The sequence below is a fragment of the Mesocricetus auratus genome, unplaced genomic scaffold (assembly GCF_017639785.1).
Source record: "Mesocricetus auratus isolate SY011 unplaced genomic scaffold, BCM_Maur_2.0 Super-Scaffold_100024, whole genome shotgun sequence".
In the NCBI taxonomy this organism is placed as follows: domain Eukaryota; kingdom Metazoa; phylum Chordata; class Mammalia; order Rodentia; family Cricetidae; genus Mesocricetus; species Mesocricetus auratus.
The window spans coordinates 10,624,456-10,649,314 of NW_024429205.1; the positions used below are offsets into that span (position 1 = coordinate 10,624,456).

The 24,859-nt window shown below is 40.3% G+C and overlaps 1 protein-coding gene across 6 annotated transcripts in view; it reads right to left on the reverse strand.

The window, feature by feature from the left end:
- Nbas (NBAS subunit of NRZ tethering complex) overlaps positions 1-24,859 on the reverse strand; it is a 275,296-nt gene that overhangs the window by 173,827 nt on the left and 76,610 nt on the right. For all 6 annotated transcript variants that reach the window (XM_005079052.4, XM_013119856.3, XM_013119857.3 and 3 more), the window contains exons 22-25: positions 9,925-10,008; positions 7,693-7,846; positions 3,504-3,689; positions 2,259-2,432 (exon numbers count right to left, since the gene is read on the reverse strand). In XM_005079052.4, the coding sequence (XP_005079109.1) occupies positions 2,259-2,432; positions 3,504-3,689; positions 7,693-7,846; positions 9,925-10,008 (598 nt within the window). The remainder of the gene's footprint in view (positions 1-2,258; positions 2,433-3,503; positions 3,690-7,692; positions 7,847-9,924; positions 10,009-24,859) is intronic.

Here is a 24,859-nt window from a genome sequence, read left to right on the forward strand (position 1 = left end):
ACCACTGTCAATGGAATATTAAACAGTGTCATTAATCAGCCAAAGAAACAACTCTTGATTTTTCTGTAGCTTGCAGACTTTTGAGGTATTTAATAATTCTAAATGAAATCACACTTTAATTACAGAATCAGCTAGAAAAGATCATTTGTAAGCCACAAGCTCCATCTGCTAAAATCAGACTCTTCAAGTCATGACCCATTCCAAATAAAGGAGATGCAAGTAACAACGCGGTGACATTAACAATAGCATTCTAATCCCAAGGTCAAATTCTGTGTTTCCATTACAAAATGTATGAAATTCCTGAAGTAACGTTACAAACATAAGAGCCCACGTACTGTGCTACCATCCTACTGAGTTGAACAACTGCTATACACTGGCACAACCACAGAGCACACTCTAGCTCTGAAGTATAGAGATGGCCACTTCAGGCCTCTTTCCACACAAATACTCAAAGAAAGCAAAATTCTACTATAAACTTTAAGTGGGAAAACACAAAGGTATCTGGCCAATGAATCTGACTACACAGAGATTAAAAATTCTACATGGTAGTGACTAAGACAAGACATAATAATAGAGGCAGGTACAGAGTTATGTCAAAGCACAGAGAAATCATGGATATCAGAGACTATCTAAAGGAATGGTGGCACAAAACAGAGAGTTATTTATCAAATAAATGAGGAGGGAGGTGATTATCTTTAATGAAGGAATTAGCCCACTAACACAGAAGGCCAAAAAGGGGCCCTGGAGAGGTCAAGAGTTAAGTTCCCTCTGAATGGCCTCACGTGCTCATGGAGAGAATAAGGATGAAGAGGCAGACTGGAAGCGAAGCCCCATCAAGTCACCCTGGAGGTTCCAAGGCCAGTCCACAACCACAAGTCACTGGGAACACTTGTATAGATTAATGACATGGTACAATCTGTACTGCAGGAAGGTGACACTGAGAAATATGGAGACAGTCCTGGAAAGAAAGAGTCTAATATCCCTATTACCTCTCTAGTATTCACATATTTCAAGAAAGGCAAATGACTACATGTTTTATTCAAAAGCACATGCTAAATTTCCAGGTAAAAACAACAAAAGCTGACTATACACAAAGGATTTACAAGCTCCCATATGGAAGACCTATCACAAACGTGATGGCAGAAAGAATTTAAAGTCAATTCTTCATTTCTCATAAAACATTCATTGTCAATCCATCCTGCACCGCATGCAGTATGCTGCTGCCATCAGTGCCCACCAGGGCTCACCCCAAATGTAAAACCAGTCACTAAGTGGAAGCTGATTATTAGAAGATGAGAAACTTTAAATAACCAATGGGCAGAGGCGTCTTGGATAGGCAATCAATGTATAAACCCAGAAATGCCTACGACAGAGCAATACTTTGCTTGCTGTTTGGGTTACTCAATGCCATGACTGTTTATTTTAGTGAGGTTCACAGAGCTAACTGAGGCCGGTATGAAGAAGCAGGCTTAACAGAACTAACATCTGGAAGAAGCCTGAAGTGCCTTTGGCTTAAATTCTGGTCTCATGACTGTGTTACAGGGACTGTGTCACCTCGCTTACAGTCCCTCTCCAATGACATGGGAGTCACTGCATTGCCTGAAATAGCACATTTTATCTACCACAAAATTAAGAGATTTTCACAATGCAAAAGTATTTGCGCCTAACAAAATGGCTTTCCCTCCAGTGACCTAAAACAGCACAGGAGAAAACTTAAATAGGCAGTCTTCTGCAGCTGTAAGAATCATGGGATGAATGAGGGTACCTTATGAGAACCTAAAGACCTTCATAAACTACTTGAATGGCCTTGAGAGAAGACACTTCTGCTTATTGGTGGCATCATAAAGATGCTGGGCAAGAATATGGTGCAGGATGAGAAGAGCTAGGCAATAGAATGAATACTTTACAGCATAAATCCGCTTCCAGTTCTTACCCTTCCTAAAGAAACAGAATAGTTAACTCTAGTGAATTGTCTTCATAGTTAGAGTTCAACATCTGTACCTATAGATCTTAGTACTGACAGGTTCCAACATACAAGAAATATGGAATGAATGAATCAAAAATAATCATAACTGTGTAAACTTTGGGGAAAATGTACATCAACAATGTTGAAACACTTTTAAAGAATAAAATGACAATTTTTTCTATGTGAAGGAATTTCTAAGGCTGATTATAAAAATTTATGCCTAAACCTAATACTACAGACTCATGGGGGAAAAAAATGAAAAGACTATAAAGAAATTAGGGTTGCTACTCACATCAGGTTTGGAATGCTGAAATATCTTCAAGGGAAATTTCAAGTCTCCTTTAGCTAGAGTTACTAGATATTCTTTCAGTAGTTCATTGGCTGCACCTGGAGACCGTTTCTCACAGCGGTGGAGGAAGGGAACCATCCACTGGTAAGCACTGGTTACATAAGTGTCCTCAGAACACTGTAAGTATAATTAACCACAATAAGCAAGCATAATTAAAACAGCACTATACTAGACAAGTGAGCCTAGTGCTAAGCAGTACAGGCCCCACACTTTCCACAGCACTGCACATCCCCACCCACTGCGGGCCTAGCCACTAGCAGGAGAATGTGCACCTTCCCCTGGGGTTGGGGGGACTCAGGGGCTATACCTGTGCATCCCATCTGTGTGGACTGGAACTGGTCTAGGGACCCACAGGCCTAGGCCCAGCTCTGGACAACATACACGCTATGGCTACTACTCAGCCATGAGGTCCCAATAGCAGAGAGAGATTCTACCCAGAGGAAGAACAAAAAGAACATGTGAAAGGATGTAAGAGGGAAACATCTGGGACCAAGTCAGAGTTAAAGGAAGAAAGCACTGAGACGCTAAAACAGATGAGCAGGCATTCCCTAGAAAGGAGCCACTAAGGAACAGAGTCCCACTAGTAAAAGCCCCATCTCCCCCTTCCCCTTTTTTCCTTTTTCATTGTTTCCCATTATGGCATGGGTCCTTTTGTCCATCCTCTCTGAAAGTAGACCATCATTTCTCATACTCTCCCCAGGACGAAAAGATACAACTCTTTTCAGTATTTTTATTTCTTCGCTTGTTTGTTTATATGTTTTTCAGGAGACTCTTTCTACATAGCCCTGGCTAGAACTCTCTATGTAGATCAGTCTGGCCTCAGACTCATAGAGATCCCCCTGTGTCTGCCTCTCAAATGCTGACATTAAAGGCATGTACCACTATACGCAGCATAAACCTACCACTCTTAAGAAGGGTCTTAATAACACAATCGAATCTCACTGATGGCTGCTAAGATAAAGAAATCATTGAGAAAAGGGAGATGGAAATGAGGGGATGCACACACAGAGACAGAAAAGGGAAAGAAAGGGGGCAGAAGATAAAGGTATAAACTAAACCATAGTTGTGTATTCCTGCTGTAATATGCCCACACATATTCCTTCCTAGACTCTTACATTTCCTGTTTGCCTCATGCAACATACAACAACATAGGCTCAGGGATGCTCAGAAGAGTCAGAGGGTACCTACATGTTCCATCAGCAATCTGAGTTTCTCAAAGTCTTTCTTCTGCTGCAGGTCTTTCAGAGTGAGGGTGAAGTCACAGCCTGCTTCATAAACCAGTGTTTCCAGAGTCACCAAATCGTCACACAGAACCAGCAAGCCAGGAATACAGCGCTCCACTCCAAGGCGTATAAGTGACAAGGAACAGTCAACCTAAAATTGAAAAATGACAGTAAACTCCTGACTAAGCCAAAGTGGAAACCTCCCGTGTAGATGAGCACGTAACTATTTCTGTACAATTTCATAGTCAGAATGTGTCTTGCTACAAAAGGACTGGAGTACTTTATTAAGCATGTCAGTGTCAAACTGTTTGAAATGCATCAATCAGCAAGATGTACTGACGACACAAATATGAAGAGAAACAGAGCTGTCTAATTCTTACATTAAAATAACAAACGCAGAGGGAATTATGGCACAAATAGCAGTGACAAAGCCAAATGAAATGCACTCTCACTACAGCACTGTGCTTCATAAATGAGGCTTTGCTCCACAGGCTTCCCTGCCCCATGCCAAGCCAGCTGCACCCACCCAATAAATATTTATTTCTTAGCTAAAACAATGAACGACATTTCCTTTACTTGCACAGTAGACTAACATTTATCTTCTATTCCGTCACAACAATTATAAACTAGCATCCAACCATGAGTTGTAGCCTACAATAGCATTCCTCTCCTGTTCCTACTCTAAAATACACAGAGGGCCTAGGAGGAGCTAACACCAACCTAGGTGTCAGAAATACAAGATGATGTGTCGGCCATCAGAGACTGGAAATACAGTGACTGACACCTGACCAAGAGTTTCCACCAAGGCATGTGCTGTGTGACTCTCCCCGGAGAAATACTACAAACATCCATTCACCCCAGACAGGGCACTGATGACAGAGCAGGGAAAGATTTGGCCACGCCAAGTTTAGTGAACCAATGATTTGAACTGAGGTCTCTTTCAGGAAAATGGGTCACGTAGAGTAACTACACCCACGAGTCTCCTCCTCTTCCAGGAACTGTTTCTCGCTATGTGTCCTCAGGGAAACGCTGGGCCTATGAGGGACTCATGTAGACAATCATAACTGTTCTTGTTTCTGGGTGGCACTAACCATGCCGTATCCAAAGGACAGAATTCCACAGGATCGTGTCACAAACATTTACACTCTGATGAAGGATGAATTAATGTGAATGGTGAATCTAAAATGGACTGGAAGCAGATGGAGCATTCAGGAGAACTGTAGCTCTTGGTGATGAGAAGCCCTGCCAGAGAGGCACTGTACACCCCTTCTTAGTGCTCTCACTGTTCACACTGAGGAAACATTCAGTGGACACTCCCCGTGTGCTGCACAGTGTAACTACATGCATACAAGGGAAGGAACAACAGATCATTAGAAGTCAGCATTGGGTAGACCAGATGAAGAATGGGTTAAGAAGTAGGATTCTACAAGGATGGCCTGGCTCCTCCTCTCGGTGAGAAGAGGAGGATGCTGAGGACGCACGAACACTCAAAAGAAGTTAGTGAATTCTGTCCTGCACGAGTGTTGCTGAGGAGCCTGTGCAGCCCTCACAGTATCTCAGTGCAGGATGCCCAAATGAAAGAAACCAAAATCTCTGTGAAAGAAATGTCGTAGCTAAAGTGGACACTTGGGAACATAAATCATGGGGCACAATTTGAGAAGAAGATCTGAACAAGTCACATGTGTAGACAAGATTAGTGTCAACAGCAGCCCTCTGGGGAATACTGATAAGGGGCAAGTCCACAAACAGGAGCCACAGGAGCAAGGTAAAATGAATGGCTGTGACAAAGACAAAGAAAACCTGAGCTGGGAACACAGAAGCCCAGAAGGAAGAGATTTCTGCAAAGAAAAGAAAGTAGTACCACCAGAAGAGAGGCTAAGTTAGGATAAGAGAGGACTGCCAGCTTCCCTGGCCAAAACTTCCAGACAGTGGCAGGCACAGCTGGACTGGAAAGATGACAAGGACCAATTCCAAAGGCAGAGGGCCTAACTCTGGGCCAGCTACGAAGGAAACAAGAAAGACAGCAGAAGCCCGTAAGTAAGAGACAGCTCCCCTTCACACTTTGCACACACACAAGTGAAAGAACTGAACTTCCTGTCTGAAAGGCGAGTGTGGAGACTGGAAATAAGCAAACCTAGTGAAAGGAACATCCTACACACACAGGAGTGCAGGTGCCAAATCCAGAGCACAGGGAAAGAAAGGGGTGACTGTGAACTCAAGGACAGAGGCCTCTTCCTCTGGGAAAAGCCAGGAGGTCCTGAAGAAAGGAAGTCCTCAGATTCCCAGATGAGACACAAAGCAAAATCACTTTCTGAGAGTAGTGAGGAAATGGCGGAGTAAGAAGAAGAACAAAGAATGGACGAGAAAACACCCATAAAGCACAGGAAAGAGCCCCCACAGCCCCAAAACCTCTGGATTGTCAGGCAGCTGAGAGGGAAAGAGGGGTGGGGGGGTAAGGAGTGAGCTACATGGAAAGACTAGTACAAATAAATCAAAAGGAAAGAGTGTGAGGGGACAAAGCTCAAGCAAAAAAAGCAGGACCTGGAGACAACTGATGATGACTGTAAGCGAACAAGTCACATCTGAAAGTACACTTCTATCTACATAACAATTAAAACGATCCAGAAGACTTCAGAAAACCTGATACACACACAAAAACTGCACGAGGAACAGTTGGAAGACAGCACATCCGCCATTTGTGTTTGTCTATTTCCCCAATGTTTGCTAAAGTACACAGGTCAAGCTACCAAAACTTGAAAGGAAAGCAGATACCAATGAAAACTCAACAGCAAAGTTCCACATGCTGGAGCCTTCAAGGGAGAAAATTCACCACCATAAACACTTCTACACGGACAAACAAGTTTTGCTGAAGGCATTTAGAAGTCCCACATCAATTGAACCTCTAAAAATGAAAAATATAAAACCCATGTCAGATATCACTTTGATTGCATCACAAATGACATGAAATGTCAGCATCCCACAGGAAGCCAAACAATAAAAGTCATTATGAGTGTTTTTAACTAATGAATGATATGACAGGACATAATCCAACTAAATATAAAGCACCCCAAGCCCCTTTTGCTTTATCATCAACTCTAGTCTCCTAGAAGGAATTCATGATGTCTCAGGATTAGTAGCATCTCTTCTAATGCAGCAGCTTCAGATTCGCAGGAAAACTGGGCAGAAACCAGTGTCCACACAGCTGCTAAAACCCCTGCCCCACGAAGGAAGGGAGGAAGTCGGCATTGCTGATGGCACCATGCACTTCAGACACAGCTCCCAGAGGCCCCTGATCTGGAACTCACCTGAAAGCTGCCTCCCCGAGGACTAGCTTTCAGAGCAGCAGCAGGAGCCATGCAAGCTTCCAAAGGAGGGAAGCAAGCAACAGTCCTACCCAGCTCTAAAGCCCATGACCACAGTGACCAGCATGGCACAGTAACCCTGAGGGTGCAGTAGTGGCGCACACACTCTGGATGAATCAGGAGCTGCTCGACAAGAGAGTAACCATACCTAGTGCTGGAAATGAAGCCAACTACTCGGAATGCATGAGTCATCAGTCTCGGAAGAGAACCTGCAACTGCCACTTCACTAAACCAGCACAATCCCTAACAACTACTTGTCCTTCGACCCACAGATAAGTGTTGTCCTCACCCTCATCACTTCTCTTTGCAACCGTCAGAGACCACTAGAGAAAACCACGAGCAGTAAAAACGCAGAGTTGTGAAGTCAAGGCATAAGAAAAACAGGAGGCACATGGGAACAGAGTTCCTGAAAGTCATAACTGCCATCACCTGTGGCTGTGCACTGCAACAGGAATTAATCAAACACTTCTTTCTGTTGATACAGTCTGTTACATTATGGTGGCAATATGTCTATTAAAATACAGAAAAAGTCAGGAAGAGTATGTACCATAGTTTGCAGTTCCCGTTTTAAAGGGCAACTTTAAACAACTTGTCTTGCATGCATTTGCTTTGAAAGAATCTAGAAGTTACAAAGACTTTCAGGCAAAGGGCAAATGAAGAGACACACTAAGGACTGTTCCTTTCGGCCCTATGAATTACACCTGAGATTTTGGCCTGGCTGCCTCGTGGTCCTAAGAAGCCAGCACCACCAACACCACTGAAGAGCAGTGCAGCAGTACCCTGTCCCCTCACCTGCCCAGCATGGTGCTCTATCTCCTCCGCTCTGCTCTGGTACCAGTCCATCACCTTCTCCACCGTGAGCTGCAGCATCCTGTACTGCAGTAGCTCAGGCTGCTCAGCATACAGAAACTCACTGTCATCCTGGAGGCTGGACTCCACCACCATTCTGCAAAGCATGGCAGGAACAATTAGAACTGTCTGGAATGCTGCCGGAAATGGCAGCACCGATGAGGAGAGAGCAGCTGACAGGGATGGGGTGTCTGTGGGAAGGGGTATTTTCTCACATGTATGTGCACACTTGCAAGTTAATCTGACATTTTGGGAAATTTAACATTTTCCAACTGGTTTTCCTGACTTCCAAACTTCAGAATGGAAAATAAATCAAAGCAACTATGCTTCAACTCAAGCAGATAGGAACTAACAAAACCTGAAAATCTTTACAGAACACACCCCACTGGGTGCCTCTGCCAGAGCAACCTCTCTCCCCGCCACCTCTCTCCCACACACACACCATCACATCCACATTCCAGGTCACTCTGACTTTGAGATTTCCTTTCATGAAATAGGGTCATTCTCTGTCAATGAACATATTCTTCATATTCTAGAACCTTGGGGAAGAGTACTTGAAAGACCATTTCAATCTGAAAACTTGAAGCCTTCAAATTCTAACTATTGGCTTGAAATATTCTTAAATTTTTCTCCTCTATCCCTCTATGCCATCTTTTTAGTGCCTATAACTTGAATAGTAGACTTGTTTTATTAAACATTTAATATCCTATTCCAGCTCTACATATTTACTCTAACTTCTAAGGAAATGTCTTGATTCTATCGTGAGTAGACTCCTATCTAATTTTTGTATACTATTCTGTTTGTGAATGCCCCTAAGTAAGTTCTTAGTCTCTGTTCCTATTTCATACAGATCTATGGTACTTAAAATTGGCTGTTTTAAGACTCTTTTCTTCTCCTTTGACAACTTCATATGTATTTCTAATGTATTCTGGTCACACTCCTTCTCTTAGTCCTCCCGTCAGTCCCACCATACAAGTCCACATTGTCCACATTCGTGCCTTTTTATTTTGTGACCCACCAAGTTAACAACAGCCATCTATCTGTATGGATATGGGGTGGCATTATCCATTGGAGTAGGGTGGCTATGGTTTTTTTATTTAGTATTATGTTATTTCAATTGCACAAACTATAGCAACTTATCTTCTAGATGACATTAATTATAATTTTTGACATTTTCTTCTCCTTGCATGATGTCTCCTTTTCATTGTTGTTCCATTATCTGTGTATGTTCCTCCTCTCTTTGTTCTATCCAGCAGAATCTATCCCAGATATCCAGAAAGCTCTATGCATGTGACAGAACCTGTCCATTTGTTAGCTCCACTGTGTCCAGGTAGCACCCAAACCTATGAGGACCATACCTCGGGACCTAAAGGCCCCTTTTCTGAGTCTACTTCATTCTACAGAAAAATTCTCCAGAAAAGAGTTCTATAAACTTCCACATGAGGAATACTCTGCCTCTAGGAACATGAAGGGGGATGAAAATGTGTAAATTTTCTAAAAGCCTGGATCTTCAGAGCATCACTTCACCATCCCTCCTCCAGATGCTCTGCCTGGCATCCAGGAATGTGGAGATCTGGTAACTCAACAAGCAGTCTACAGGTCTGAAGGATAAAGCTCTTGTCTCCTGGAGGGAAAGTAAAGAAGGAGGACACGTGAAGGGTCCCTTCCTGTTGCTAATGGGTAGAAACTACAGGGATTCAAGGGTGCCTCCTACTGACTGCCCCACACACCTCACTATACACACCTCGTTGTGTAGCATTTGACATCTCCATATTCTGAGGCTTCCCTGAGTACAGTCTTAGAAAAACGAGAACTAAAACTTAACAAATAATAAAACTGCATATACATCATGACTATAACTGTGAAAATTTATCTGCTCATTTGGTAAACTGAAAGTCAATATATTAAAGTGAAGAGTTGTGATAAAGATCATCAAATAAACAGTTCCCTTTCAACATTTGGTATTGTCTCCTTAATTTTTTCTTTTCTTTTCTTTTTCTCTTTTTTCTTTTCTTTCCTTTTTTCTTTCTTTTACTATATCCCAAGTCATTAGTGTTTTTTAAAAACTCCTCTAAAGTACTCTGATTAAAGGAACACCACGAAGTAGGACTCCATGGGCCACCTAATAAGTCATGCCCCAAAGAACAAAGATGACTTGTGCTAGCTGATACTGACCTGCATTCCAATTCCTCACACCAATCTTCAGCCCGATGTTTATGCTCAGCCCAAGGAATGATCTTCAAGGAGTCACCATTCCAACTAAAAATTAAAAGAAATACATAAGGTCAGGCCAACTATTTCTGCGGGTATCTCCAGTTCTGTCTTGGTTCATCTGGTCATCTCTCCTCCCTCTCCACAACTGGATTCTGGAGGTCTGAGAGCATTCAGACTCTAGTCGTAAAGCGGGGGGAACCAACATTGAACCAAACCAAGCCCTCTGAATGTGGGTACCAGCTAGGAAGCCAAGGCAGTCTATGGAACCTCTAATAGTAGAGCCAGTGTTTATTACTAGGTCACAAATGGACTTTGGGAGCCCTTTCCCTATGGAGGGATACTATTGCAGCTCAGATACAGAAAGGAGGGCCTGGGCCCTCCCCCCAAATGATGTGATGGATTTTGATAATACCCTGTTGAGGGTCTCACTATCCCTGGGGAGTGGGTGGTGGGTGGGTTGGGGGTTCAGTAGGAAGCATGGGAGGATGGGAGGGCGGGGGGGATGGGGGGGTGGATATGTAAATAAGAATGTTTCTAAAGCTAAAAAAAAAATGAAAAAAAGATACATACATAAAAGTGCTGCCATGAGGGTTCCTGTTCACACTATCCTAAGTGGTGCATGACAGAGAGTATACAATGTATGAGGGAAAACCAGCACACTGTTCTCTTTTTTTTTTTTAATCCATTAACTATTTCAAAGGAAAATTCCAAAGAAAAACAAAACTACCGTGATGAGTTAAAGGATGGCAGGAGTATGCATCCACTCACATGGCTAAAGAATCAAGATCCTGCACTGTATGTGTCATTTCAACCCAGAGTCTTCTGCACACACACACACACACACCAGCAAGCAATCCCCTATGGTATTTCACTATGGAAACAGTCTGTCTGTGTCATCCTAGTATTCACAAGCTCCATGGGCACATATGAACCACTGGAAATAAGGCAGCTGATTCTAAGAAAGTTCATTTTAATCTTATTTATTATTATTAATTTCAATTTAAATAGTCACATACAACTAGATGCTGTCACCAATCCCTAGAACCCATGTAAAGCTAGGAGAGAACCAACTCCACACAGCTGTCCTGTACTCTACACACACACACACACACACACACACACACACACACACACACACGATAACAGCATATTTTAAAAGAATCCATTTAAAGAAAAATGGAGGTGAACACATGTTAATATGAAGAACAATTTGCTATAAATCAATGGTCACAGAAAACAAGCAGTAGAGGGCTTTAAACATTATCAGCAGAGTCTCCGTTAGCTCTCACAGCCACAGATCCATGTAAAACATAGAAACATGCTCAATTAAGAATAAAGACAAAACTTTAAAAAGAAAAAGGGAAGAAAAGCTTGAATTGTACTGCTTATGCAATTCGATAAAATACTTTTTCTTGTATTTCAGACTGTTGATTGTGGCATTTTCCTAAATGTATCACTACCCTAGAGAAAGGACCAAATGCTGTGAGGTTGTGAAACATGTTCCACAAAAGAAACACTCCATAAACATTGAGAGATTACTACAGTAAAGAGATTAGTCTTCATGTGAAAACGAACAAGAAAGAACTGCGGGGGTTCTGCGGTGGAGGCAAGGCTGAGAGGGATGGGAAAGAGCAACAATGCCTATCAATAGACAACAAATGCCACCAGATATTGCTAGAACCAATTAGCCAGAGACAAGGTCCAGTATTAAATAAGTTGATCAGATGCCCTACTGGAAGTACAGATTTTAACCAACACAAAATAGACTAGACTAATAAACAAAGTGCCTAACACACATTGTGAGCATATTTATGCTCAGATCTTTAAGTATTGGAATCAGGGCAAAAGCCATGGTATTATTCATTTGTCACCAAATAGACTATTTTATTTCCTTTCATGTCAGGAATATTTTATTGCAAACTGCTGGGATGAAAAGTAAGATAATATTTTGGATGGAGAGATGATGATGCCCACTCTGCCAACTGAACAACAAATTAGTGCAATGAATCGAGAAGGAGAAAAAATACATCTCGGCAGCTATTATAACTTTTCAAATCAAAGCAGACACGGTTCCTTAAGCTACACAAAATGTTTTCAAAAGAATTTCAGAAAAACAAATTACAAGCTGATATTTGTATTTTCTACAGAGGATATATGAAACCCAAAAGTCCTTACCACAATGACAAGTACAGACAGGACCCCGGGCCAGGCATGCTCGGATGTACAATATACTCTAGAAAATTGCAAAACACTTTGATGGGTCTTTGTTGAATAGAATGGGTAAGAAACCCATTAAGATAGTAAAAATAATTCTGCTCAGAGACCCACAGTGAAAGAGAGACCAAGAGCCCTGTCAGTAATGAAGTGTTTTACTCTAATACCACAGCACCTAGCCCCCTCCTCATGTCAGCAGTGACCAGCAACAGTGTTCACCGATCTCTTCCTATGGCCCCAACAGCACAGAATGCTCTTCAAGTGCAATACCTCCACTCAGGCCTACCAGTCTAAAATGAGTCAGCCACATTATTTTCTTCACTTTCCAGTGATAGAATCAATGTTATGGGTCTTAGGGAATGAAATTATACCAAAGATGGCTTACTTTCAGATCTGATCTCCAAAGCTTACACAATGAAAAGCAAAAGCCAAGCATGGGAGCATATGGATACAGACCCATCACTTTTAAGCCTGAGGCAGGAGTATCTTGAATTCAAGAGTAACACTGAACACACAGTCATTCTAGGTCTTATCAGGCTACATGGTTAGACTCTGTCTCAAACAGGGGGGAAAAGGCTTTGTTTGCTTGCAGTTGTTACTAGAAATTATTTTATAGTCCCTTTTAGATCACAGTACTAGTTGAAAGAGAATAGCAAATTCTTAATTTTACCTCAAATAATAGCATTTAAGAGAAGGAAGGGTCACTTCCCAAACCGGAATCAAAACTACTTCAAGGCAGGTTAAGGATTAATCTCACTTGTCAACTTGAGGTCTAGAATGACAAGTATCTCAGGATGTATGGGGATTATCTTTTTTTTTTTTTTTTTTTTTTGGTTAATTGAGGTAAGAAAACCCACTCCCTTGGTGGCACAATTTCCTGTGATGGGATACTGGGAAAGCTGGAAACAACCTAGATGCCCATAAACTGAAGAATGGAGAAAGAAAATACACAATGGAGTATTACTCACGGTTTTAAAAAAAAATGGCATCTTAAAATTTGCAGGCAAATGGATAGAACTAGAAAGAAAAATAAAATAGTAGCTCAGACCCAGAAAGACAAACACGGTATGAACTCACCCATAAGTGGATATTAGATGTAAAGCAAAGGATAGATAACCAGGCTGCAACCCATAACCCCAGGAAAGCTAAGTAAAAAGGTACCCTAAGAGGAACACACATGGAGGGCCCCGGGAAGGGAAAACAGTTATGCTCTCCTGGGTAGACTGGGAGGGGGTGTAGAAGGGAGGCGACGGGGAATGGGAACATGGGAGATCAAGAAGAAAGAGGCATGGAGGAGGAAAGCAATGAAAAAGATATCCTGAAAGACAGAGCCATTATGGGGTTAGGGAGAAACCTGGTGCTAGACAAATTCTCAGGAATCTACAAGGATGGGCCAAGCTAAGACTCCTAGCAATAGTAGAGAGGGTGTCTGAACAAGCCTTCCCCTTTAATCAGAGTAGTGACTACCCTAATTGTCATCATAGACCCTTCATCCAGTTACTGATACAGTGACCCTCAACCAAGCACAGGGCTGAACTCCTGGAGTTCAGATGAAGAGAGGGAGGAGGGATCATCTGAACAAGGGAGGCCAAGAGCATGATGGAGAAAACCACAAAGACAGCTGAACTGAGATAATTGGGAGCTCACCGATTATGGATTGACAGCTGGGAAACCTACATGGGACCAAACTGGACCCTCTGAATATCGGTGACAGCTATGTGGCTTGATCATTGGGGGAGGGGAGCTGGAAGTAGGACCAGAACCTATCCCAGGTGCATGAAACAGCTTTTTGGAGCCCGTTCCATATGATGGGATACATTGTGCAACCTTGATACAAGGGAAAGAGGTTTTGTCCTGCCTCAACCTGGTATGCCAAACTTTGGTGACTCCCCAAGAAAGGCCTTACCACCTCTGAGGAGTGGATGGTAGTGGGAAAAGAGGGGGAGGGGGACTGGAGGTGGTATGTAAAATGAAAAATAATTTTTTAAGAAAGTAAAAAGAAGAAATGAACTAAGCATGAGCACTCATTAACCACACTCTATTTCCTGACTGTGGACTCAATGTGGCCAACTGCTTCATGCTCCAGCCACCCTGGCTCCTCAGCCCTGATGGGCTGTACCTAAGAATCAGGAGTCAAAGAAACCATTTCTCCCTTAGGTTGCTTTTATCTGAGTATTTTCTCACAGCAACTCAAAAAGTAACTAACACAACAGGGTTTTTATTTATTTTGTCTACTGCCATTCCTTAGCAACTAAAATTGTACCTGGCATTTATTGGACTCTAAAAACGTATGTGTTTGGTGACTTAAATAATTAACAGAACAACAAAGAATTTTTAAATGTTCTCATGAATAGTACAAAAAGTGAGAACTATAATATGGTAACAGATGCAAATAATCTATTCACAATAACAGAGTTATACCTACACAGTACAAACTTAAACAGATGAGATTGAGACAAGGAACAACTTTCTAATCTTTTTATTATACTGATGGAAGAGAAAACTACGTGGGTATTTCAGGATGCTTGAGAATACTAGAGTTGAGAGCATTTGTTTGCATTTGACTGTAAAGATATTTTATGTCACATGGGGAGAGGAAGACAAGAATAGAGTGATCTCTAAAGCTCACTGCTACAGTTCAGATGTAAAATTCCCCTATAGACTTATGCTTTGGTACATTTGGTCCCCAGCTGATGACAACTGTTTGGGGAAAATGTGGAACACTTTAGGAGGTAGGACCTGCTGGAAAAACGTGGTTGACCCTTCTGCCTTTTTCCCTTTGTGTCTCTGTCCCCCGACTCCTCCCCTTTTTCTTCCAAATGCCACCATGATAAGACCAGCTTCTGCACATTCATCCATTCCCACCATAATGGACTGCATCCCCTTTATAAGCCAGAAGAAATCTCCCTCTGTTCGCTGTTTCTAGTCAATCTCTGTCACAGTAATAAGTGAAGTGACACACCATCATTCTTCACAATTCAAAACAACTTACAAGATAAAGAGAATGACAGAATGTTTAAGGAAATTTAGAGAAAACCCTTTTTATTGTGGTTACCTCTAAAATACTAATCATGTAAGCCAATCGCCACTGTGAAATTACAGTTCACAAAACACTACAAATCTCAGCTAATCATGAAGCCTTTAAGCCAAGCTCTAGAAACACAAAACTGCTTGTACATACGCCTTCTTTGTTTATCTTACTCTTCCTTTTTCAGACGCCACTTGAATTCAGAAATTTAAATGCATCATCCCCACTTTTAGAAAAATAACCTAGAATACTGAAATTTTCTATTTACAAAGCAATAACTGCTTTTGTTTGACTTTAGGATTCTTTGTATTAGAGCCCTATTCATATGTTTTTCTGAATAATTAACTATGCTGGTTTCATTTGAAGGTAGCATTTATCTGTCAGCAGGAAAGGAATGAATATAATAAGTTCTATTATAGTCAACAATCCTCTTACCAAATACTTCTTCACTAAACATAAATGTTTTATTTCAAGCAAACTGTATGAAGTGCAGACTTCCTGAAGTTTTTTTGTTCATGTTCCTGGAAACAAAGGCAGGGTAGACAGTGTATTGCTACTAATTGCTACCTTGTATGCATTGGTTTTAAGATGTGGACTTCTATTTATTTCTATTATTTAACAAAGAAGAGAATGTTCTGGCAAATAAAGCTTCCACTGGGCCTTCCATATATAACTACCATTGGGCTTCCATATGTGACTACCCTGGATTATCATCACTAAAAAGTCAAGATGATCATATACTCAGTGGGAAACCCATCACAAAGTCAGTTATCACTCACAGCAACAAGACAGAAAAAGGCATCATTCTGAGTTTAGACTTGCAGAAGATTCAATTACTACACATAACATTCTTGCATGGCTCCCAGCACACTAAATGTTCAGTACTAACCATTATATTATTCCTAACACTAGCAAGAAGGTTGTTCCTAAGGAGCAAATATATAATAAATGTCAATTTAGTTTACATTGCAAGATGTATTGTATAGTAAGCTATATAACCATATTAATAATTTCCAAAAAGACTGGTCTTCCTGCCAAATGAGAAAGAAATGATTTGAATATCTCAGAGTAGTAATTTGAAAACAATCATTACATTTTAAGTAAAAGACACAAAGTCCATTTGTATTTCCACTACAGAACTTCCCAGAAAAGTCGATTATGTTATTAAGAGTGTTCTATATAAGATGATTAATATCAGCAACAAATGAGTAGAGACATCACTAGAATAAAATTGGTATCTTCCATCATTACTACCTCCAGCATAATGCAAAGCTGACTCTAATTTTGAAAAAGAGACAATGAAGGCCCTGAGACTAAAGTAGAATAAATTGGTTTGCTATAAGGGAAGTCACAAAGAAAAAAGAAAAGAAGGCATCCACAAACCTAGGTGCATTTTTTTTTAATTCTGTCAAAAATAAGCCTAACTGACAAACAAAAATAAAACATTCATGGAGTAATCCTTACAATACGCAGTGTTAGAGAAATAAGAAATATATAAGCACATGCTTTATTTATTTTGTAATACTCATATCTGCAATGTTACATTTTATTAGTCAGACTTTTTGGTATTATGACAAACATCCAGGAAAACAGGGTTTATTTGGGTCTGTGGTCTCAGAGATTTCACATTGACTCCAACACTTTGGGCCTGAGATGAGGCAGAACCTCAGGGGGAGAAGGAAGGCTGGAGCAGGGTTACTAATTTACAAAAGTCAAGAGAGAGGTAACAGAACAAGCCAAGGCCAAGACACCTTCAAAGGCATATTACCCAAGATGCCCATTGCTACTCCTACATTTGAAGAATCTTCCAATGACAAAAGTGGGAGGAGAGAAAAGGGAGGAGGAGGGAGGGAAGGAAAGGGAGAAGGAGGAAGGGGAGAAATACTGTACTATAGGATAAAGACAAGACATTGCAAGAGAAAGGAAGTCCACAACCCAGAGTCTAGGTGGAATTTCTTGGATCTGAGAATTGAGACAGCATTCCTTTTTTATACAAATATTTGTTTGGGTTTTTTTTTCGGGGGGGGGGTTCGAGACAGGTCTTCTCTGTATTGTTTTGGAGGCTGTCCTGGATGGAACTCGCTCGGTAGACCAGGCTGGCCTCAAGCTCACAGAGCTCCACCAGCCTCTGCCTCCTGAGTGCTGAGTGCCTTTAATAGGCGTGTGCCACCAACACCCAGCTAATATTTTTAATTTTTAAGAATACTAAAATACCAGCTGGGCGGTGGTGGTGCACGCCTTTAATCCCAGCACTCGGGAGGCAGAGGCAGATGGATCTCTGTGAGTTCGAGACCAAGCCTGGTCTACCGAGCGAGTTCCAGGACAGGCTCCAAAACAATACAGAGAAACCCTGTCTCGAAAAACAAACAAAGAAACAAAAAAAAAAAAAAAAAAACAAGAATACTAAAATATCAAAGTAGATGCATAATGCCTCAGTGTATATGTCCTATGGCTTTAATCTTGCTCCTTCATTAGCTATTAACCTGGACCTACCTGAGAATCTCAGAAGTAAGATCAAAAACACTTTACCATCAAAACAAGTCTTAACTTCCTTGAGATTTACTACAGAAGGACTCGTTTGACTCTTGTGATTACTGCTTTTATTTATATTTCTTCCCACTGCACACTGGGTACTAACCTAGGGTCTCTATTATGTAAGCATAAATTCCTGAGGCTGAGAAGATGGGTAAAGTACTTGCTGAGCATGCATGAGAATCCAAGATCCTCAGAACCCTTATGAAAAGCTGGACTTGATGGCTCATCTCCTGTAACCATTGCACTTGTAAGAGAAGAGGTATAGACAGGCAGATCCCGGAAACATACTGCCCAGCCAGTGAAGCTAAAACAGCATGCTCAAAGTTCAATGGAAGACCAGATTGATGTGAAATGTCTCTCTACATGCCCTGAATATGTTTTATTATGACTGGTTTAAGAAGAAGCTGATTTGGTCAATAGCCAGACAGAATAGAGCCAGGCAGGGAAATCCAAGCAAAGATACAGGGAGAAAGAAGTCAGAGTCAAGAGAAGTCAGCTAGCTGCCAAACAGCGAGATGTGAGGTAACAAGTCATGAGCTTCATGGGAAAATACAGACTAACAGAAATGGGTTAATTTAAGTAGTGAGAGCTAGTTAATAATAAGCCTGAACTAACAGGCCAAACAGTTTGTAATTAATATTAAGCTTGACAGTGGTTATTTGGGTGGCTGGGAAAGAAACCTCCAATTACACCAGATCTCAAAAAATTACCATGAATAACAGAAGAGGGCAGCTAAAGTTGACCTTTTGTCTCCGTACCTGCTCAGGGGTGAGCACCCCATGCACATACACATTTCAAATAAATAAGCACGTTAGTGAAAGTAATTTTGAAAGTCGCCAAATTCAGGCTAGGAATACAGCCAGCTCTGTAGTATGCCTAACATGCAAGTTGCTCTAAATTCAATTCTCAGCAACACCCAAGAATAGAAGTCCCCAAAATACATAAGGCAACTCTTAAAATACTAAAGTGTAACATGCTCTTCTGAAAAGCCCATATCCATCGCACACGTGTGTGCTTCTGCTGTGTACACCACCTCTCCCCAAAGAATTGCATCTTTGTCAAAACCATCTCTTGAAAATGCTAACTGCTTCCATGTGACCTCCTCGTCCTCACTGTCACCTCCTCGGCCTCACTGTGACCTCTCAGCCTCACTGTGAGCACCATCACTATCCCATGAACATCACAGAAGTGCTTGGAACTGGAGCTTCCAAAAGTAAGCCAGATAGCCATGATGGGAACCAAGAACAAGTTCAAACCCTGACCTAGAAAGGTCTCCATATCCACACGACAAACCACCATCTCCCCATATCAACACCAGGTCAAGAGCCCAGTAAATATAGTCATAGACTTTTTCCAGGATTTATACACAGCATCCAAAATATTAAATAAAATGGGTATACACTGAATTAAAACATCTCAATGCATGTTTTATTCCCAAATATAACTGCTGATAGCATTTTCCTTATTATAAATACAATGTTTAGACAGTCTTGCCTATATAAAAAATTGGAGAAAGTGTCTCCCTGGGTTATTTATTTGTTAATTAAATATAGGAGGATAAAGACAAACTGCTGTTACTGACAAGTATTTATACAGTAATGAAATCTTGACGGGCAAAGACATTGTGTGATCAAAGAGAATTATAGGAACTCCTTTGCTGAGGCTATTCAGCCATTCAGAGGAAGTTATACTCAGTTTAAGGATCATAGGTTTTAAAACCATTGGTAAGGTTGCTCAAATTCATAAGAAAATGAATAAGGAGAGAAAACATTCATCTCCACGAAAAGTCTAACCTTGTTGCAATCAACAACACCGAGTCTATTAACTCTATCTTTTGAAGGTAAGACATCAGCCTGAAAACAAGCAAGGTATGTGTGGAGTACCCTCTCAAACAACCTTAGCTTCAAATGAAAATGGTAGCTTCATACTAAGTTACATTCAAACTATTTGGCAATAGTTACATGCACTGTAGAACAGCAATGCAATTGAAATTAATTGTCAATTCCGGTTTTGAAGCCTGGCTCATGACTGCCCCTGCAATGTCTGATGATAATCCCTCTTCTGCTTTATTTCAGGAGTGTGCCATGAAAACTGTATGGGTAAAATGAGAATATAAAATGCAAACAAATGTTCTAACTTCAATCCTGAAATGTCTGAATAAGAGAAAATAAGATAGTCATTACACCTTATTTTTTTAAATGACCACCAGGGTTCCAGACAGCTAATATAGGCAATGCTAACATAATGTCAATGTTGCAATTTTTACTTTGAAATATTAGTTTCTGTCTTCTTAATCAGAGAAATTACACAAAGCCCATTCTCCCTTTAAATAATAGAAAGACAAGGATGAATACAACCCAGTATCCACCATAACAAGAGATGTGCAAGCCAACTAACTATCCCTCCAGTCAGACCTGGGGCCAGACAGGCCACAGCTTGTCCTGATACAACAACACGTTCCTGGAGTCAGAAATGGCCAGAACAGTCCATTTAACAGTACTCCTCTCTTGACAGCTCCTCAGAGGCCTTTCCTTAAGACAAACCCTATGCGCACGCACTTTCCTCTCTGCTCACAGCTCAGGAACAATCTATGCAAATGGGAACTTAATTAGGAGATAACTGGTAAACTTTTCATTTTTAAAGAAAATAGTATTTCTTACAAATTTCATTATAGCAATAAAAATATAGTATAGATAGAACATAAAACTACTTTTGAAAATTTCAGAACAAAATCTTTATTATCGAAAACACTGGGCTACATAAAACATAAGTAAACTAAGACTTCCTATTTTTTTTTTTTGTTGGAAAAGGTTCCTTTTTTTTTCCTTATTATAACCCAGTCTAGCCTCAAACTCATGGCATGCATCATCCATTCCTTGGGCTGGCAAGAGCTGAGATTACAGACATGAGGCAATATGCCTGGCTGCTGAATCATTTCAACTAAGGAGTTAATAGGGGACATCATTAGCACCTTGTGAATAAGTAATGAGTACATGAACAGTCTCAGATGAAATATTTTCCAACTATCCCTTTCCTACTCAGACTTTCCACAATCACACAGTGAATTTTCAAGGCTTAGATCTAAACATTGCCTTTTGCAAGAAGGTTTTTCCTGATCCTGCTTTGCAATGGAATGTAATCTCTCCTGTCTCCAAACCTATCTGTGTTCCTCTGTGAAACAATCATTTCAGTTTTTATTAAATTGCATTATCTATATATGTATGTGCATGTATTTGGGCACATACCTGCCATGGTTCAAGCGGGGGAGGGGGTCAAAGGACAACACGCAGGAGTCGGTTCTCTCATTCTACCCCAGTGGTCATAAGGTTTGGAAACAGACCACTACCCACAGAGCCATTTGGTTCACCCCATCCTCTCATCATTAATCAGGTACTTACATCTATACCTATCCCTCTGGTCTTCCCTGCTAGATTATAATTTATCTGGAGAAAGAGAACATACTGCATTCATATTTATATCTACCTATCCAAGTTAATATAACGCCTATATATGAAACACAAACACAAGCTAAAATTTCTACTGAAATAACACAAAATCTTAAGTGACTCATGTCTTCTTTAAGATGTCTTTACAAAAGAAATGAAATCATTCAGAAATATCATAATTTTTAAATCAGTCTCACATATACTCATGACTAATTATAAATTTCAATGAAAAAAGAATAAAGCTAAAAAAAAAAGAAAGAAAATATCTGCTTTGCAAGATACCATTAAAACATTCTTTATGGCAAATAAACTTCCAGAATATTTATAAAATATAAAATACATCCACGGAAACCAACTGTGGAATGATGTCCTGTTGATGTTCAAGGAAAATAAAAATAATAGTGCTATACCTTCTGAATTGAAAACTGCCTGGGGTCAATTCTGATGTCATTGAAAATGTTCCAACTGTTGCAAAAATTTCAGAGAACTGCAGATTAGTATTAATGACATGGTGATATAATTTGTATGAATGATTCCAAGTCAGGCATGGTGGTACATGCCTATAATCCCAGCACTCAAAAGGCTAAGGCAAGAGGAACACTGTGAGTCTGAGGCTAGCCTGAGCTACATTATGAATTCATAGCCAAGCCAGTCTATACAGCAACTCTGACTCAACTCTCCCCACCAAAAATTAGATTAATGATTTAAATATAAGGTAAATCAATTTGACATAATCAAATCTATTCTGAAATTGTTCATTTAGTCATCTTTACACTTAGCCTTGATAAAATGGCATCTAAACTATTGGGGAACTAAATAAAAATAGTAATGTGAAATGTGAAACTAGATAAATAATCATCACAAAACAGAAAAGAAAATGGGAACATCTGCAGCTCAGGGACCATTCGCAGTCCTTCTGCATGGGCTAGGACACTTTTCAGAGTCAAACCTTCAACTGCCAAGTGACCTCACTAAATTTCCATGATTAAACACAAACACACTGCAAAGCTGCCACAGTTTCCTGAATCATAACAAAATGCTGCAGATATCCTATCCCATTAATAAAATCCCAACACTTGTTTTATAAATACTTTGCCATAATAGCACAAAATAAATATTCAGTCTTTTCTTGTCACTGTCTAGGAGTATATTACATCAGAATGAATATTTTTATTGCCTAGTAATTCTGTCAAAGAATTTCACAACTGACAAATACTTAAGTACAGAATTTAGGGACTGGACAGGTTGGTGACTTAGTGGTTATCTTACAATAGACCTGTGTTCAGCTCCCAATACCTTCTTTTGGGCCTCCATGAGCACCAGGCATGGAAGTGATACCTATTCATGCATGCCAGTAAAACACTTGCACACATAAAATAAAATAATGTTAAAAAAAAGTAAAATTTTAAAAATTCAAGTAAATGACGACTATATGCAATGTAGCAATCTAGGACAGCCTCTTCCAACAGAATAGGGGTATTAGTAAAACACTAGATAAATAAATCTGTAGCTAGTTCATTGTACTGTATAATAAGTAGGCTATAATAGTTTCAAATGTAAATGTATCCCAATAAATTGATGTACTAGCAAACAACTTACAGATAGCCTATTTCTTGTTGCCAATGCACAGTTTTCTCTGAAGGATGCTTCCTGCATGTCCAACCTTTGACAGTGAGACAAAGCAGTATCACCTACAAAGCCCACACTAGAGAACTGTACTTTCAATTACATCTCCCCACCAAAACAATCACATAATCTTTTCAGCCATCCTTGGGGCACATGCCAGCTAAATGAACAAAAACAGCACCAGTACATGCATACTCCTCACTGGCAACCAGCTTCCTCTTTCAAAAAGTACATTAGACATCATTCCAACCATACCTGGAATTTCAAGTTTCCATCAGGTTTCTGTTATCTCCTTCCACGTCTCCAGAACTCACAACCTGCAGTGTCCTGATGATGGCTTCTGAACAAAAGCTCTTTCTCAGTTCCCATCAGTGCCATGCTTCAGTATTATGTGTGATTATCAGTTCACACATATCAAACCATGTGTGAGTTTTATTAGCTGCTCTTTCCAGCAGTGTGACAAATGCCTCAACTTCATTTACCTCATTTCTCTAAAATGCCCTGCAGTTTCTACAGTTTCTTTTGAACAATGTGCACATGCAAAGATTTTCAGTAATGCATGTGTCACAATACAACAGAAACGATAACTCAGTTTCTTGTTTTGAAAACTGTGCTCTACGTATGAATGAGATGGAACTCTTGATTAACAGAATACTAATTCTCTATTTCCCTTCCAGTATTTTTGAAAATATACACTTAATCCAATGAGAAGCCTAAGAGAGTAAGTATATACAGAATTTAAGTACATAAGGCCAGAGTTAGTAGGAAACTCTGTTAATAATTGTTAATGGCATGCACTCCAGGCACTGTTCTTAGTGGCTTCTGCATTCATGTGTGTTGGTTAGTTTTGTCAATTTGATGTAAGTTGCAGTCATCTCAAAGGGAACCTCGATTGAGAAAACTATTCCATCAGACTGGCATGTAGGCAAGCCTGTGCGGCATTCTCTTTGTTGATGGCTGATATACAAGGGCTCAGCCCACAGCAGCACTACCACCATGGACAAGAGGTCCTTAAGCTTATAAGAAAAGCAGGCTGAGCAAGTCATGGGAACAAGTCAGTGAGCAGAGTTCCCCATGGCTTCTGTTTCAGTTCCTGCCTTGAGTTCCTGCCCTGACTTCCCTGGATGATGGACTGTAAGCTGTAAAATGAAATAAACCCTTTTCTCCCCAAATTGCTTTTGTTCCTGGTGTTTTATCGCAACAATAAAAATGCTAACTAAGATAGGAGAGTCACTGTAATCACACCATTTCATATTTTAAAATCACACCACTTTCCTTTTTGCACTGATGGAAGTGCCAGTAGCAAACTAAGCCCAGATACGGGGTCTCACGCTGAGCTACATAACTCCCACAGACAGCCAAGTCATCCAATTCACCTTTTCATCATGTTACAGTCATCACTCTGATTTTAAAGGGAAAAAAAAGGTGGTAAAGCAGAGAAATCTAGATTGAGATAAACAAAATTCTTTCTTAAGTGTGTTACATACTCAAAATTATGAAACATAAAAACTCATCTATATAATGAGTATTTCTATTAATTAAACAAGGATCCTAACTAAGAAATGTGCTCTGGGGCTTGAAAACAAAATGTAAATATATTTGCAAAACTGACATAGAATAGGTAGCTAATAAAATGATACATCACATGTGACAAAAAAAATGTAATCTCAAAGCTTTAAACTACTTGGTCACATTTCATCAATGTCAAGTACACTTATGATCTAAGAATGACAATATAGACCACAAGATAGGATGTGGTATAGTTCTTCTGTATACTGTGAAATGTGTTGCTTTCATTGTTAATAAAAAGCTCATTGGCTGGTAGGTAGGAAGGATTTCAGGGCAGAGAGCATGCTGGGAAGAAGGAGGGTGGAGTGGGAGGAGTCATGAGTCAAACAGGGAAGAACCAAACATGGGAAGTTCATAGATGGAGTAAACAAGCCTTGGGGCAGCACATAGATTAATAGACATAGGTTAATTTAAACTGTAAGAGCTGGCTAGAGACAAGCCTAAGCTATCAGCTGAGCATTTATAATTAATAATAATT